General features: G+C 43.7%; 1 protein-coding gene and 1 pseudogene across 1 annotated transcript in view; both read right to left on the reverse strand.

The window, feature by feature from the left end:
* GRHL3 (grainyhead like transcription factor 3) overlaps window positions 1-13,838 on the reverse strand; it is a 39,310-nt gene extending 25,472 nt beyond the window's left edge. The window contains exons 1-9 of the mRNA XM_070949528.1: window positions 13,758-13,838; window positions 12,493-12,554; window positions 9,573-9,909; window positions 6,853-6,926; window positions 5,682-5,835; window positions 4,775-4,886; window positions 3,764-3,858; window positions 2,344-2,502; window positions 227-305 (exon numbers count right to left, since the gene is read on the reverse strand). Coding sequence (XP_070805629.1) covers window positions 227-305; window positions 2,344-2,502; window positions 3,764-3,858; window positions 4,775-4,886; window positions 5,682-5,835; window positions 6,853-6,926; window positions 9,573-9,909; window positions 12,493-12,554; window positions 13,758-13,823 — 1,138 coding nt within the window. The 5' untranslated portion in view covers window positions 13,824-13,838. The remainder of the gene's footprint in view (window positions 1-226; window positions 306-2,343; window positions 2,503-3,763; window positions 3,859-4,774; window positions 4,887-5,681; window positions 5,836-6,852; window positions 6,927-9,572; window positions 9,910-12,492; window positions 12,555-13,757) is intronic.
* Window positions 2,623-2,772, reverse strand: LOC139321510 (U1 spliceosomal RNA; annotated as a pseudogene).
* Window positions 13,839-15,276: the final 1,438 nt, after the last annotated feature.

The following is a 15,276-nucleotide window of genomic DNA, read 5'->3' on the forward strand; positions in this document are numbered from 1 at the left end:
TCGAGATGGTGGACACGATGGGACAATTGAACCTCTGCCCGTTTTTTTATATGGAACACACAACAGAGATCGATTGACTGCAGTGGCTGCCATATTGACTTTTTTTTTTACCATACCTTGCTCTGATAGTCACCATCCCTGCAGCTTCCTTTCCATGGCCCAGTACCAACCCACGAAGGCCCTTTTCCAAACAGCTTGAAAGAGCTGCTAGTCCACTTCTACTCACCGTTATTATTGGCATCCAAGCATTTTCCTTTCCTCCTGAACTGTTTGCGTTCATCATCCCGCATTTTCCTCTCTGCTCCCTAGAAGAGGAGAGAAGCCACAATCTCACTCTCACATCCATGGCTGCTAAATGTAGACCTATGAACATTTTTTTAAGGTAATGGTGTGTGGGAATGACCTCGGGAGACTGGGTGAAGAGAAGCTGCCAAGAGATACTGCCAAAAGGAATGGTCAGATAAGAGCAGCGGTGGGATCCTCACAGTTTAACAACCGGTTCGGTGATTGTATGATTTGCGCTGCGCACGTGCGCATAGTTTGAAGAAATCTTCGCTTCCTGGTTTCTTCGGAGGAGTAACATAGCTGATTTGTGCAGCAATCCGCTCTACCATGCGAATCAGCTGAGAAGATAAAGGTAGGAAAATAGCGCAGGCAGGCGGATGGACCCATCTGATCGTTGGGATGAACTGGTTCACTCCCAGCTGATCGTCGGAGCTACCAGTTCACCTGAACCGGTCCGAACCGGTAGAATCCCACCCCCGGATAAGAGGGAACATGGCCCAAACTGCACAGAGAGTCAGGAGGGACCCTCCTTAAGTTCTCAGGCTCTAAAAGTGACAGCAAGAGACTTGCACTTTCAGGCTCCGAAGTTCTTTTAATATAGTTTAACAATAAATTAGATTTAGTTATCTGGCTGTGTTTCCTGTGGTCTGCCTAGTAAGACTGAGAAGGCTGTGGCACGTAAAATGATATTTGTCCACCTTGACTGCAAACACCTGGATCTAATAAGTCAGGAATGAGTCCTCCAGTGGTGGGTTTCAAAAATTTTTACTACTGGTTCTGTGGGTGTGGCTTGGTGGGCATGGCATGGCTTGGTGGGCATGGCTTGGTGGGCGTGGCAGGGGAAGGATACTGTAAAACCTCCATTCCCTTCCCAATCCTGGGGAAGGTTACTGCAAAATCCCCATTTCCTCCCGGTCAGCTGGGATTCAGGAGGCAGAGAATAGATGGGGGCGGGGCCAGTCAGAATTTTTACTACCGATTCTCTGAACTACTCAAAATTTCCGCTACCGGTTCTCCAGAACTGGTCAGAACCTGCTGAAATCCACCTCTGGAGTCCTCTGATCATGCATAATCATTGACTAAATGTGCACCCTGCCTCTCTCAATCTTCAGGTGCCACACTCTACCAGTAGACCTATTCCAAGCCATGGGTACCAGCCCTGGACCCATCCATTCATGCATCGTGATCTCTTCACCTTCTTCCTTCTTTCTATTGCTCTTGTTGATTCATCTCTCTCTTCTTCTTCTTCCCACCCCTGCCCCCAGCTGCCTACCAATTAGATTTGAGAATAAGCACAGGGTTTCCCCCACCCCCAAACATAATTGCTGCATGGGGTAAGGGATGGTCTGGATTGTGGTGGTGGGGAAAGGTAGAGAGAAGGGTCTTTATCCTTTGCTCTCAACTATCACCTTCAAACTTAGGACAATGGGGGGGGGGATTCCATTCATGCCAATGAGTCCTTGCTCTCTAGGCTTAATTGGGGGGCTGGAGAGAGGCTGTGGGATATATTCAAATCCACAAGCCAGAAGGTCCTCTTGTTCATCTCTAAGTTTCCTCAAAGCCCGAATTTGACACTTCAGCTCTTGCTTGCAAAGTTTCTCTCCAAAAGACTTTGTGTTCAAGAAACAACAAGGGTGACCTCCTACCATCGTGAAGGAGATGTAGAAGTATAGCCAGCCGCACAAACAGGCTGAAGAACAGTTTTTTATCCGTGAGCTGTCAGACTCCTGAATGAGAAATAACATCGTAACTACATAGTACGATGGACCTGCAGGGCCGGGGCAATGTGTAACATGTTCACACTGGTGCAATAGGACTGAGTGTTTTGTTAATACGATTTATTGGGTTAGAGATTTTTCTGTCTTTGCTGTTGAGTTGTATTGCGTTGGTGCACTGAGGGAGCTCCATCAAACTCATTGTACATATGTTGTGCACTGACAATAAAGATAATTGAAATTGAAATTGACTCCTGGCCAACTCTGAGGCTTTACACACACACAGACACACAGACACACTCAGCCCATGCACAAAATTTGCCAAAGGCTTCCCTTACTCTACCTTATCGCAAAATATTTTGATCTGGCAGACAGCTCGATGGACCAGCCGGTTTGTCCCAGTGCTGTAGTCATAAGTATCGATCTGGAGATTCAGTGGGACACCTTTCACGCCTTTTTGAGAGGAGAAGTCCGTGCTCAGGCAGTTCACGCCGATGAACACCTGCAAAAGCGAACGGAAAGCATTATGGGCCTGGTTCCATTGTAGCCTTGAAAGAGGGGTGTGTGTGTGTCACCTGAAGCTCTAGTGGTGTCCAATGGTAGGTTGGTGTTATTGCAATGGGCCAGACTAACTGCTCAAAGAAGCCACAAATTATGCAGTTGAGTTTCCCGCATTTGGGGAAATCGCAGGGGTCAGCACACCCGGAGTGCAATGGATGAGCCTCACCCTAGGAAAACCTCCTTCATGATCAAGGTTCCTTTCTCTCAGTGCTGGGCAGACAACACTATCAAGAGAGAGGTGGCTAAGAGCAAAGCAATTGGAGGCATTACATAAAGCCAGATTACAGCCGCAAAAAATCTGTAAATGGAAATGAACTTTAGGACAACAGTACCCATGTTCGTTAAGATTGTAAACATGCCTAGCATTTGTAGAACTGATATGAACCGAGCTTATGTTTATACCGGGTTTTGTAGATAATTTATATCGAAGTTATGGCTCTTTTCTCAAATGAACCCAATTTATGGTGTTCAGCAGATTAACACTTATAAATTTTGGAGCTCATTTTGTAACCAAATTAGCAACTATGAAAAATCTGTTTGATATTAAAGATTTACTCAGAGAAGCCACTCCTAAACAAGATGAAAGTCCAAATATCAATGTTAACCAGTGGTGGGTTTCAACATTTCTTACTACCAGTTCAGAGGGTGTAGCTTGGTGGACGTGACATGGCTTAGTGGGCGTGGCTTGGTGGGCATGGCAGGGAAAGGATACTGTAAAGTCTCCATTCCCACGCGACTTCAGGGGAAGGATACTGTAAAGTCTCCATTCCCACCCCACTCCAGAGGAAGGATACTGTAAAGTCTCCATTCCCACCCCACTCCAGGGGAAGGTTACTGCAAAATCCCCATTTCTTCCCAATCAGATGAGACTAGGGAAGCAGTGAATAGATGGGGGCGGGGCCAGGCAAAATTTTTACTACCGGTTCTCCAAACTACTCAAAATTTCCTCTACCGGTTCTTCAGAATTGGTCAGAACCTGCTGAAACCCACCTCTGAATGTAACCCACAAAGGGGAAAGATTATTTAAAATGGGTTATTCAAAGTGATATTTTCCAAAATCTCTACCAAACTTGTGGGTATAAAAATTGGGTGGGCCATTTTTTCCAAATTTCTTCAGGAGAGGGAGAAATTCTCCAACTATTTCTCAAGGGCTTCCATGAGACAGGACTTAGCAGGTAGTCTTGTTGGTATCTCAAGCTTACCTTTGCTTCTTCAGCGATATTCCAGACGAAGGATAAGGCATTGTAAGCGACCTCTTCAATATGCTGCACAGTATTGAAATTCTCTTTACAGTCAGCTAAAAGAGATTTAAAAACAAAACATTTCTTTTATTTCTTTAATTAATCAGGTATAGTTATTTAACTATTGCTATCTTTAAAAAAAAATGTGATAATTCCATATTTACTCCTTGGAACTACTCCTAAACTTTCTTCTGGATTCAGTGGTTAAGATCTAGTTCTACTTCCATCCAACCTTCCACATATCTTAAGAACTATTGTTATTGAGCTGATGTTGCAAGAATGGCCATAGCCTATCCCAGGTGATGAATGAAATTCTTGGCCCTCACCATCATCTCCATAAACAGCTGGAGGAGGAGAAGATCATGGAGATGGGCAATACAAATGAGCAGGAGTGCGCCTCCATCACGGTGGGAAATAATCTGCTTTCCCAGCCCCATGGACCTGAAACAGCTCACATAAAGCCTACGAGATTAGTTGTCCCAAAAGTGCTTTTTTTCAGACTGAAGAAGCTTCTTGGATGAGAAGCGAAATGCCTTCAAGGAAAAACAAAGGCCAATTGCCTTTAGAAAAAGCACCTTTGGGAAAAGCATGACCTCAATGACTGAGAATCTCCACAGATACCAGATTAGTTGTTTGCAGTGGTGAAATCCAATTTTTTTTACTGCCGGTTCTGTGGGCTGGCTCGGTGGGCGTGGCTTGATGGGCGTGGCAGGGGAAGGATATTGCAAAATCCCCATTCCCTCCCCACTCCTGGGGAAAGGATACTGCAAAATCTCCATTCCCACCCCATTCTCGGGCCAGCCAGAGGTGGTATTTGCCGGTTCTCCGAACTGCTCAAAATTTCCACTACCGGTTCTCCAGAACCTGTCAGAACCTGCTGGATTTCCCCCCTGGTTGTTTGGGAGAAAGCCCTCCTATCCATTTTTTTGTTCTGTCTTGGAGAAGAAACCCTGAAGTAGTGACACTCCATACCAACATCGATGACTCGCTGTTTCGCTGTCGGTTGGCGCGAATGCCAGTGTTTCCAGAATTTGAGCTGTTCCATTGGAATCTTCTCATTGTCGAAAACTACCATCACCACACTCTGGAAAAAGGGAAGGAAGCCCACATATAATCTGTTAATGTCTACAAGGTGCTTATTTATAAATCCATTTGCAAAACCAAAATCAACTTTGGAGTAACATTTCAGGATTGATAATGTTTAGAATTCTCTCTTTTTTTTTTTTAAAAAAAAAATTCTTTTAATACAAACATCCCATCATTCATTAAACAGTGTGTCGTCTGGGTACAAATTTTTTGTGCCGTAACAGTTAAAGCTTTTCACCATATTCATTATTTATATCTACTATTATTTTAATACTAATGCTTAATACTTAACATATCTATTGTTGTATCATTTCTCTTCTTAACTTGTTTAATTTTATTATACATTGTTTTCATATTGATTCTCTAACCATTGATAAAATAAATCCCACATATTATAGTAATCAGATTCTTCCTTTCCTTTAATTGCAAGTATTAATCTATTCATTTCTGCATGTTCTACTATTTTCTTAATGACATTTTCATCTGTAAGAATCTTTTCACCTTTCCAATTTTCTGCAAATACAATTCTAGCTGCAGTTATTACATGAATAATCAAATATACATTTTCTTTACATAGTTTTCTGCTAAAATCCCCAACAGAAATATCTTAGGTTTCAAATCAAAGTGCTGCTGTGTCATCTTCTCCAACCACGTATGAATTCTTGCCCAGTATTTTTTTCTTTTGCTCAACGACTTTAGAATTCTCCCGTAGTTATTGGCTGGAATAGCTCTGAAAATGAAACCTGCAAAGGCTATTATGCTTTTGGTGGCCGCTTGGCCACATGTCACTTACCTTCACTTTGTTTGAGGACAGGTGTAAACATTTGGCGTCTCCAACTGTCCTCAGAGTCACCGGGTAGAACTGTCCTTTGTTGAGGTACGCCATGGGTGAGTCGCCTGCCTTGATATGAATAGCTTTGGGAGATCCCAAGGTGTATTCAAAGTCACTGGAATGGAACCATTAAAGAAAGAGAAAGGGATTTTACTTGGTAAAACACAAAAGGAATCATTTCGGAGCCAACTCGCTTTTCTTCAATGTTATAGTTAACACCAATATAACGAGTCTACAAAGCTGGACAGATCCCAGTTCATGTACTAACTAGAGCCCTCTTCCACTAATCAATAGGGGAGATTTTAAAACAGCATCAATCAACAACTCATCTATCTTCAATGATGCTCTGATGTGTTTAATGAGGTTCAAAAACATCCCTGCAATTGAATAACAGAACAGAATAACACAGTTGAAAGGGATCGTGGAAGTCTTCTAATCCAACCCCCTGCTCAAGCAGGAAACCCTATATCATTTTAGATAAGATGGCTGTCCAGTCACTTCTTGAAAATCTCCAGTGATGGAGCACCCACAACCTCTGGAGGCAAGACGTCCCACTGATTCATTGTTCTAACCATCAGGAAATTTCTCCTTAGTTCTAGGTTGGCTCTCTCTTTGATTAGTATCCACCCATTGCTTCTTGTTCTGCTATCAGGTGCTTTGGCGCATATTGGAGAATTGCCACAAGGGTCTCTATGCCTCTTGTGTCTCTGTTTGCTATGTAACTGCAAATTGCGAACTGCTAGTGTTTTGATGACAAAAGTCCAAGGAGAAGGGGCAACCCTGGAAATCCAATGTTCCTGTCACTGGAGTCCAGCTCACCCCTAATCTCTGCAAAGCTCTAAGGATTCCAATTGGAAAAGTGGGTTGGAGAAATTTTGGATACACAACAGCTGAGCTGAAAATAAATTAGCTCCATTGATGAATGAAGCTATCATTGTAGGTTTATGGAAATGCAGCACCGATTCAGGAGAAACTCCAACTGTTGTTAAGTTAGTCCAATTTATAGGAAAGAGGTATAATCCAGTGCAGCAGCGTAGGAAGTTCTTGTTTTTTTTTTTTTTTTAAAAAAAGATAGCTTATTTTTTTCCTCTATTGAAGATTAAATAGTTCAGGAGAAAACCTTCACACTTACGTCTTGCCATCACTGATGGAATAACCTTCTGAACACGGAGCTTCTGCCTTCAAAATATCATTGAAGATCAAGGACTGCAGAGAACAAAACCAGAACAGTTTGCTGTGATTTGATTTGATTTGATTTGAGTTTATTTTGTTTGTTTGTATGTATGTATTACGTATGTATGTATTATGTATGTATCGGGGTGAAATTCAGCAGGTTCTGACAGGTTCTGGAGAACCGGTAGTGGAAATTTGGAGTAGTTCGGAGAACCGGCAAATTCCACCTCTGGCTGGCCTCAGAGTGGGGTGGGAATGGGGATTTTGCAATATCCTTCCCCTGGAGTGGGGTGGGAATGGAGTTTTTGAAGTATCCTTCCCCTGCCAAGCCCACCAAGCCATGCCCACCAAGCCACACCATGCCCACCAAGCCATGCCCAGAGAATCGGTAGTAAAAAAATTTGAATTCCACCACTGGTATGTATGTATGTATGTATGTATGTATGTATGTATGTATGTATGTATGTATTTTGAAGCCTCCCCTTGCGACTGTAAGACTTGTGGACTTCAACTCCCAGAATTCCTCAGCCAGCATGGGTAATTCTGGAGGTTGAGGTCCACAAGTCTTAAAGTTTGGAGACCCCTGCCTTCGATCCAAGGCAAATTGGGTAGACAGATATCTAGCAGATTAACCTTTCCGTGGGGGGAGCAAAATATCAAGGAAAAAAGCACCATCTCCTCAACTGTCTCAGACAGCTGCTAAACAAGTAGGACAGCAAAGCAGACCAAGCGGGAACCTCCCTGTACTCAGAACCACACAATCAGCCCTTGAATACCAGAGTGCTATTTATTTATTTTTTTGCAATTTCCAGAACACGTTTTTAGGAACAGAGGGAGTTGAAGTGGCTATGGATTCGACCAGTGTTTGTCGAACTTGGCAACTTGAAGAGGTGTAGATGTCAACTCCCAGAATTCTCCAGCCAGCTATGCTGCCTATGGAATGATTGGAGTTGAAGTTCACACCTCTTCAAGTTGCCAAGGTTGAAAAACTCTGCATTACATGCAGAAGGAGGACATTTTTGCCAGAAAAAGACTTTCCGGACCCATTCTAATCCAAAGCACATCCTAGCTAGCAACCTGCTTATGAACTTGGAACAAATACAGAAACATCCTGGGTTTAGATGGGAAGTGGTTGCGCAACCGTAAGAACAGTCGATATTTCTCCCTAGATATCCCTACTACAGCTTTCCCATGTCTTGTGTAGTCTAAAGCAGTGGTGGGTTTCAAAAATTTTTATTACTGGTTCTGTGGGTGTGGCTTGGTGGGCATGGCATGGCTTGGTGGGCGTGGCTTGGTGGGCATGACAGGGGAAGGATACTGTAAAGATCTCCATTCCCACCCTACTCCAGGGGAAGGATACTGCAAAATCCCCATTTCCTCCCGATCAACTGTGACTCAGGAGGCAGGGTATAGATGGGGGCAGGACCAGTCAGAAGTTTTACTATCGGTTCTCTGAACTACTCAAAATTTCCGCTATCGGTTCTCCAGAACTGGTCAGAACCTGCTGAAACCCACCTCTGGTCTAAAGGTGTTGGAATAGAAGTTCCATCCAACCAGACCCCAAAAAGGGATTTCTGAGAGCTGTTGTCCAATACAACTGGAGAACCAGGTTGGGATAGTTGTGCTAAAGTTTGAAGTGGGAGAGCTTCCTTTGATCTCCAGGAACCTTCCTTCGGTTCCCAGCTACATTTGCAAAGATGTTGCTAAGATATATTTTTTTTAATTACACTTGGTCCTTCAAAGGTGGTGTCCCAATGGAAGAGCACCAAAAAGAGCTTGGTGTAGATTGTTTTGCCTTCTGAGATCTACCCAGCTTACTTTAGGTCCAGGACAAACTGGATGAAGGTAACGAGAAGAGCAAGCAAGGCAAGAGAAAGCTCATGTAGAACGTTAAGCCATTAACCATGGTTTACAAACATCTCCTTTGAGAGTTCCATTCCATTTTATTTCACGGCCCATAAAGTCCATAAAGGTAGTCTATGCTTGAACCAGGATGAAAGGAAACAAATCCCATCAGGATTCTAAGTCAGTAATTACTAAAGGTGGAGCGAGCCTCTATAATTTCCTGTTTCTCAACTCTTTCACACTGGCAAACTCTTAATGGGAAAGAGTGATTTGGAAATAAGCTGTAACCATTGAACAATATGGATAACTATAGGGAAGAAGTCTATTTAAGGAACAGCTGACATCACCATCATCCCCCCCCCAAACTCTGCTCCATCCTGCTGAACCTTTGTGACAGCTGACTTTGTATGAAAGGGACACTCCTTCGCACGCCTAATTACCACAATCTGTGCTACTCCCATTTATACCATGCATGTCACATCCTGCACAGAAGTGGGCAGAACCACACAGCTTGGCTCCAAGCCAGGTGGCTGACCAAGCTGAGATGGCCCTCCCTCGGAGTCACCAAACGTTCTGGATTTCAAAACAAGCTGGATTTTATGCCATCTATTAATATATAGTTTCCCCAACTTTCCCAAACCTGGTGCCTTCCAGATGTGCTGGATTATAATTTGCATAACCACCAGCTGTGATGATTGGAGATGTTGGGAATTGTGCTCCAGTACATCTGGATGCCACATGGTTAGAGAAGCCTGACTTCTGGGTGTCACCTTTATACCCTGCAGACCACCATTGACTGATAACATCAAACAAGGATTTTGCATAAATTCTGACCTCCTCAGGGTCCTCTTTGAAGGTGCTATCTGGCTGCCATCTCTGTTGGGGTGGAGCCACGTGGATGGAGTCAAAGAGGGAATTAAGCGAGCCGTTGTCATACATGTCTCCTGAAGTAATCATATAATTTTCAGGATTGCTCTCTAGTTTGCTGGGACCTGGAGGCAAAGCTGGTGGCTTGTGAGGAGATGAGATGCCCTCAAAGGCTAAACCGTTCTTCTTGGGCAAGTCCAGATATTCTTGGTTCACCGAAACGTTTTCAGCCAGAAGCTTCATGAGCTGAGCAGAACCTTCAAAGGAAGAAATCTCTGGTTCGTATTCCATCCCATGGCAATGCCTAAAAGAGAAAGAAGGACCAGGCAAAAGGATTTAGCAACACAAGGCCAACAGAAGGAGATTTAATACAGGAATCTACAGAGCGGGAATTTACCAGGACTAACCATATCTCCATTTGGTAACTATAATCAGAACTTGATCAAATTATTCTTTCGTTTTCATGCTGCTAAATGGAAAGCTTACATCATTTGCATTGCTACCCAACCTCTTTCCCAAAACTCTCTGCAAGGGAAGGATGGAGAACCCATGGCTTTCCAGAGACACCTCAGCTACAACTCTCGGAATCCTGAGTGGAGCTGCTACGAGTTGTAGTCCAGCAACATTTGGAAGACTGTAGGCTAGGGATCTCCAACCTTGGCAACTTTAAGACTTGTGAACTTCAACTCCCAGAATGCCTCAGCCAGCATATGAAGTTCACAAGTCTTAAAGTTGCCAAGGTTGGAGACCTTTGCTGTAGGATATTCAGAAGGTCCCTGCTTTTCCTGCTGCGGAAGATTCAAAAGATTTTGCTGTCCACCATCTTGTTAATAATAATTATTTCAGTGCCACGCCAATTCTACCTTCTTCCACAGTTCAGTTCTTTCTCCAGCCAAACCGCTCCAGCTGCGGTTTAGTCCTCCAGCTTGACCCAGCAAATAACTCACCTCCCAACTGCTTATCTTCAGTTCCCATGCAGTTGTTCAGAAGCACATTATAAAGCACAAAGCTGAAGGGCACTCAGAGTCCAAAGCGATACTTACAGCCTATTGAAACTCTCCAGGAGAAATTTTCTGGAAAGCATGGGTGCCCAGAAGGATGAAAGGATGGATATAAATTGTTTTTAAAGTGGTTGAAAAAGAAATCTTACACTCCATGCTGCTGTTCCTAGTTCTCGTTGTCCTTAGCTATCTAGGGGCGCCCAATTAAAACTCTAGCCTTGGGCCAGAATAAAAAAAATAGCATTGCAAATTCATCAAAAGTGACACTCTAAAGTCTGCCTCTGTAATGGTGTGGGAGAATGATCTTGGGAATGCGGGGAGAAGGGATGCTGCCTAAGGGATGATCAGATAAGAGAGGCTGTAGCCTGCAGCTATATAATAGGCAGAGAAAAAAAACACAGAAAAGAACCTCGCTAATTTCTCAGGCTATAATAGTAACGTCGGGAAATTTATACTATCAGACTGCAAAATTCTGTTATCCAATCTTCCAATAAAGTGGAATTGGCTTATCGGGTTCTGCTTCCTGTTTGGTCTACCTGGAAAGGCTGAACACATACTTGTTCCTATTGTGTAAACTCATTTCAGAAGAACTAATTTATTTATTTATTTATTTATTTCGTCAGGCATGTATTTTATGATAGATACAAATGTAAACATAATTATAAATACATGAAAAGGATACGAATAAAAGAAAACATTAGGACAGGGACGGTAGGCACGCTGGTGTGCTTATGCACGCCCCTTGCAGACCTCTTAGGAATGGGGTGAGGTCTACAGTAGACAGTCTAAGGTTAAAGTTTTGGGGATTTGGGGAAGAAACCACAGAATCAGGTAGTGCATTCCAGGTGTTGACAACTCTGTTACTGAAGTCCTATTTTCTGCAGTCTAGTTTGGACCTAAAACCTCTTCTGTCTTCCCCAACCATCATGGATCTGTCTCCGTCTCCTTTAAGGATAACTTGAGATAAGTCCTTCTAAGCCCATCACCTCTGTCCCATATCTGAGCAGAGATTGCCTCTTCTATAACTTTACAGTGGATGCCAATGGTTTCAGAATCCTCTTTCTCTATTAGGAATAGCAAATGGTGTCCCATCAGTGTTGTTGAACTATAGTATCCAAGATCTTTTGCAATTAGGTATGCATGGTAGGACTGCTGGGCATTCAAATTTAGCAGCATCTGGCAAGCCAAAGTAGTTGCTGGTATACATCTTCTGAAAGCTTAGTAAAGCTTTTCAAAACAACTTATTGGGTGCATAACCAGCAAGTTTGATCTGATCCTAATTTTTTTTATTTTTTTATTAATCATATTTCTATGCCGCCCACTCTCCAAGGACTCTGGGCGGCTTACAACAATCGACAGTATACTAAATAGCATATTGCCCCCAACAATCTGGGTCCTCATTTTACCCACTTCGGAAGGATGGAAGGCTGAGTCAACCTTGAGCCGGTGGGATTTGATCCGCTGGTCTGCTGAATGAGCAGTCAGCTGAAGTAGCTGCAGAACAGCATTCTAACCACTGCGCCACCTCGGCTTGCTCCCAGAGATGGGAGCAAGGTAGGAAGAAGCCGCCCTACAACCTCAGCTTTCTGCTGCATAGGACCATCATGTTGGAGGCAACCACAGACCCCAAAGGCATGTGAATAGTTTTTTTCTTCAGTTCTGTTTTGTTCACCCCCAAATCTGTCATGACTTGTAATCTAACAAGACAATGTGGAGTCCAGCCCTCCCATTGTCTTCACCTACTGACACACCTTTCAATTATTTTTTGAACTAAAGAAACAGATGTTTTGTAGCGTGGATTTATGAAGTCCTCATCTGCTAGAAATAATAAGGATTCCCTCCCCCCATGAAGCAGTTTAGAAAAAGGGGGCAGAGATTTTTCTTACCTCTTCCCTACTTCACTGCGCCCTGGTGTTCCAGATGGAAGGATTCGCTTTTCTTTTGGAACCTAGTAAGGAGGAAAAACAATGAAAAATAAACATGATCTGCAGATCAGGATGATGTTTCCGGTTGAATCTCTATTGTCTAATCCAGGGGTGTCAAACCCAATTTCATTGAGGGCCACATCAGGGTTGCGTTCAACCTCAGAGGGCCAGGGTGGGTGTGGCCAGGGTGGGCATGGCCAGTCGACATCACTCCTGTCGGGGGCACCTGTGGTAGCCCTAGCGCTCTGCCAGCGGAAATGGGTTCCCGAGCTCTGTTTTCAGCTGCCACGGGCTCCTGCAACCCTCTGCCATGTGGCCCTCCCAAGCTCCGTTTTCACTGGCAGAGGGTTGCAGGAGAAGCCATTGGCTGAAAACGGAGCTCGGGGGCCCATTTTCACTGGCAGAAGCACCGCGTGCCGGTCCTTCGCTGTTTCCAGGACAGCTCCGCGGGGCCAGATCTAAGTACCCCACAGGCCGGATCCAGCCCCCGGGCCTTGAGTTTGACACCCCTGGTTTAATCACCATGGTTGACAAAAATGCTTTTAACCTGGTGACCAAATTAACCATATTTTCTAGTTTGCGCAACATCCTCAGCTGCAAATACAAGTCAGATGGTCTGGATTTGCATAACACTCTAAGGCAGTGTTTCTCACATGACAACTTGAAGATGTGTGGATTTCAGTTCCCAGAATTCCCCAGCCAGCATTCCCCATTCCCTTGAAGTTACCAAGGTTGAGAAACGCTCTCGAGGTTGAGAAACACTGCTTTAGCATCATGTTTATTTGCAGCAATAGAAATGACTTTTGCTCATTGGGCATTTGGGGACTTGACAGGCTTGCTGGGGCAGCCATTTTGTGAGTGCACCAGTGGTGGGTTTCAAAATTTTTTACTACCAGTTCTGTGGGTGTGGCTCGGTGGGTGTGGCATGGCTTGGTGGGCGTCGCTTGGTGGCCGTGACAGGGGAAGAATACTGTAAAAGCCCCATTCCCACCCCACTCCAGGGGAAGGTTACTGCAAAATCCCCATTTCCTCCCGATCAGCTGGGACTTGGGAGGCAGAGAATAGATCGGGGTGGGGCCAGGCAAAATTTTTACTACCGGTTCTCCGAACTACTCAAAATTTCCGCTACCGGTTCTCCAGAACTGGTCAGAACCTGCTGAAACCCACCTCTGGAGTGCACCCACCAGATTCTCCTAACCCCTGCCTGTACCGATTGCTTTTCATACCATATAATAGTCGTAGAGGAGACTCAGGGCTGCTACGCTGTCATCATCCCCATTTACTCTCATCATGGCCTTGGTGGCCGCTGTTAGTGGATTCTCCAGATAACTCTTCCAAGCTTCGTCTTCGTTCATATAGGAGTACTTCTGCAAGCCCATCCCATCGTTTTTCAGAAGACGCACAGACATGAAGCTGAATGGGAATACAAAGAGGCACATTGTATTTGAGACATTTCTTTGCAACCATCGGTTTTAGCAAAATACGTAGAAAATTACAGCACTCATATCAATTCAATGCACCCTCTCTAATATGAGCAGCATTATTTGTCAGGTTGTGCTTTCATATTTTCCTTGCATGCTGTCTTGTTCAATTGTTTCGTTTTACATGTTTGTCTTCATCGGGCAACGAAAAATAGATTTTATCTTCTAAATTAGACTGATTCAGTTGGATTAACAAGGGCGTAATGAATCTAGCTCTAATTTGAAGCTCTAAGTGAAATGTTAGTACCACTTTAATAATGCCTATAATATTCCACACTTGGAATATTGCATCCAGTTTTGTTCTCCACAATATATAAAAAAAGATGTGGAGACTCTAGAAAGAGTGCAGAGAAGAGCAACAAAGATGATTAGGGGACTGGAGGCTACAACATATGAAGAACGGTTGCAGGAATCGGGTATGTCTAGTTTGATGAAAAGAAGGGTGACATGCTAGCAGGGTTCCAATATCTAAGGGGCTGCCATAAAGAAGAGGGGGTCAGCTTAATCTCCGAAGCACCTGAATAAGAAGCAATGGATGAAAAGTAATCAAGGACAGATCCAAGCTAGATTTAAGGAGAAATTTCCTGATCACAAAAACAATTAGTCAGTGGAACAGCTCGCCTGAAGAAGTTGTGGTGCTCCATCACTTTAAAAAGAGATTGGACAGCTGTCTGTCTGAAATGGTATAGGATCTCCTGCTTGAACAAAGGATTGGATTAAAAGATCTCCAAGGTCCCTCCCAACTCTGTTATTCTGTTAAATTTCTGATGAAGTTTGCAATATAATATGTAATAATGGGTCAAATCTCGCACCAAGAGTCACATCAGCCTCTAGGATGTTTCCAAGGGGAAGCTGAACCAGAGACATGATTTTGGGTGGCTCTTTACATGAAAGTCCTTAGGATCTTGTGGTGAGATACCAAGAGCTGAATAGGTGAATAAAATGAGTAACCCTATTCTCAATCTGTTCTCATCCCTTTCTTTGCTTGCCCGTTCCTGCACTTTCTCACAGTCATAGATTATGCAATTTGTTGTGTTTTTATTGTTTTATCTTGTAATGGTGAGGTGCCCTAGGAGTTCTAGATGGGTGGGATTTTATGATTGGTTAAAAACAAACAAGCTATTAGCGAAAGTTAAGATTTCGTCCTGAAAGACAGTCTGGATCCCAAATTGGGTGGCTGTGGCTCCCTTTTGGAAAAGCGTCTTTACTGAACTAGTGGTAAATCTGTTTAGCAACAATGACAAACCGAAGACATTTCTGTCAT

This window comes from Pituophis catenifer, unplaced genomic scaffold (genome assembly GCF_029215685.1).
Source record: "Pituophis catenifer annectens isolate HBS135680 unplaced genomic scaffold, rPitCat1.0.hap2 SCAF_9, whole genome shotgun sequence".
Classification (NCBI taxonomy): Eukaryota; Metazoa; Chordata; class Lepidosauria; order Squamata; family Colubridae; genus Pituophis; species Pituophis catenifer.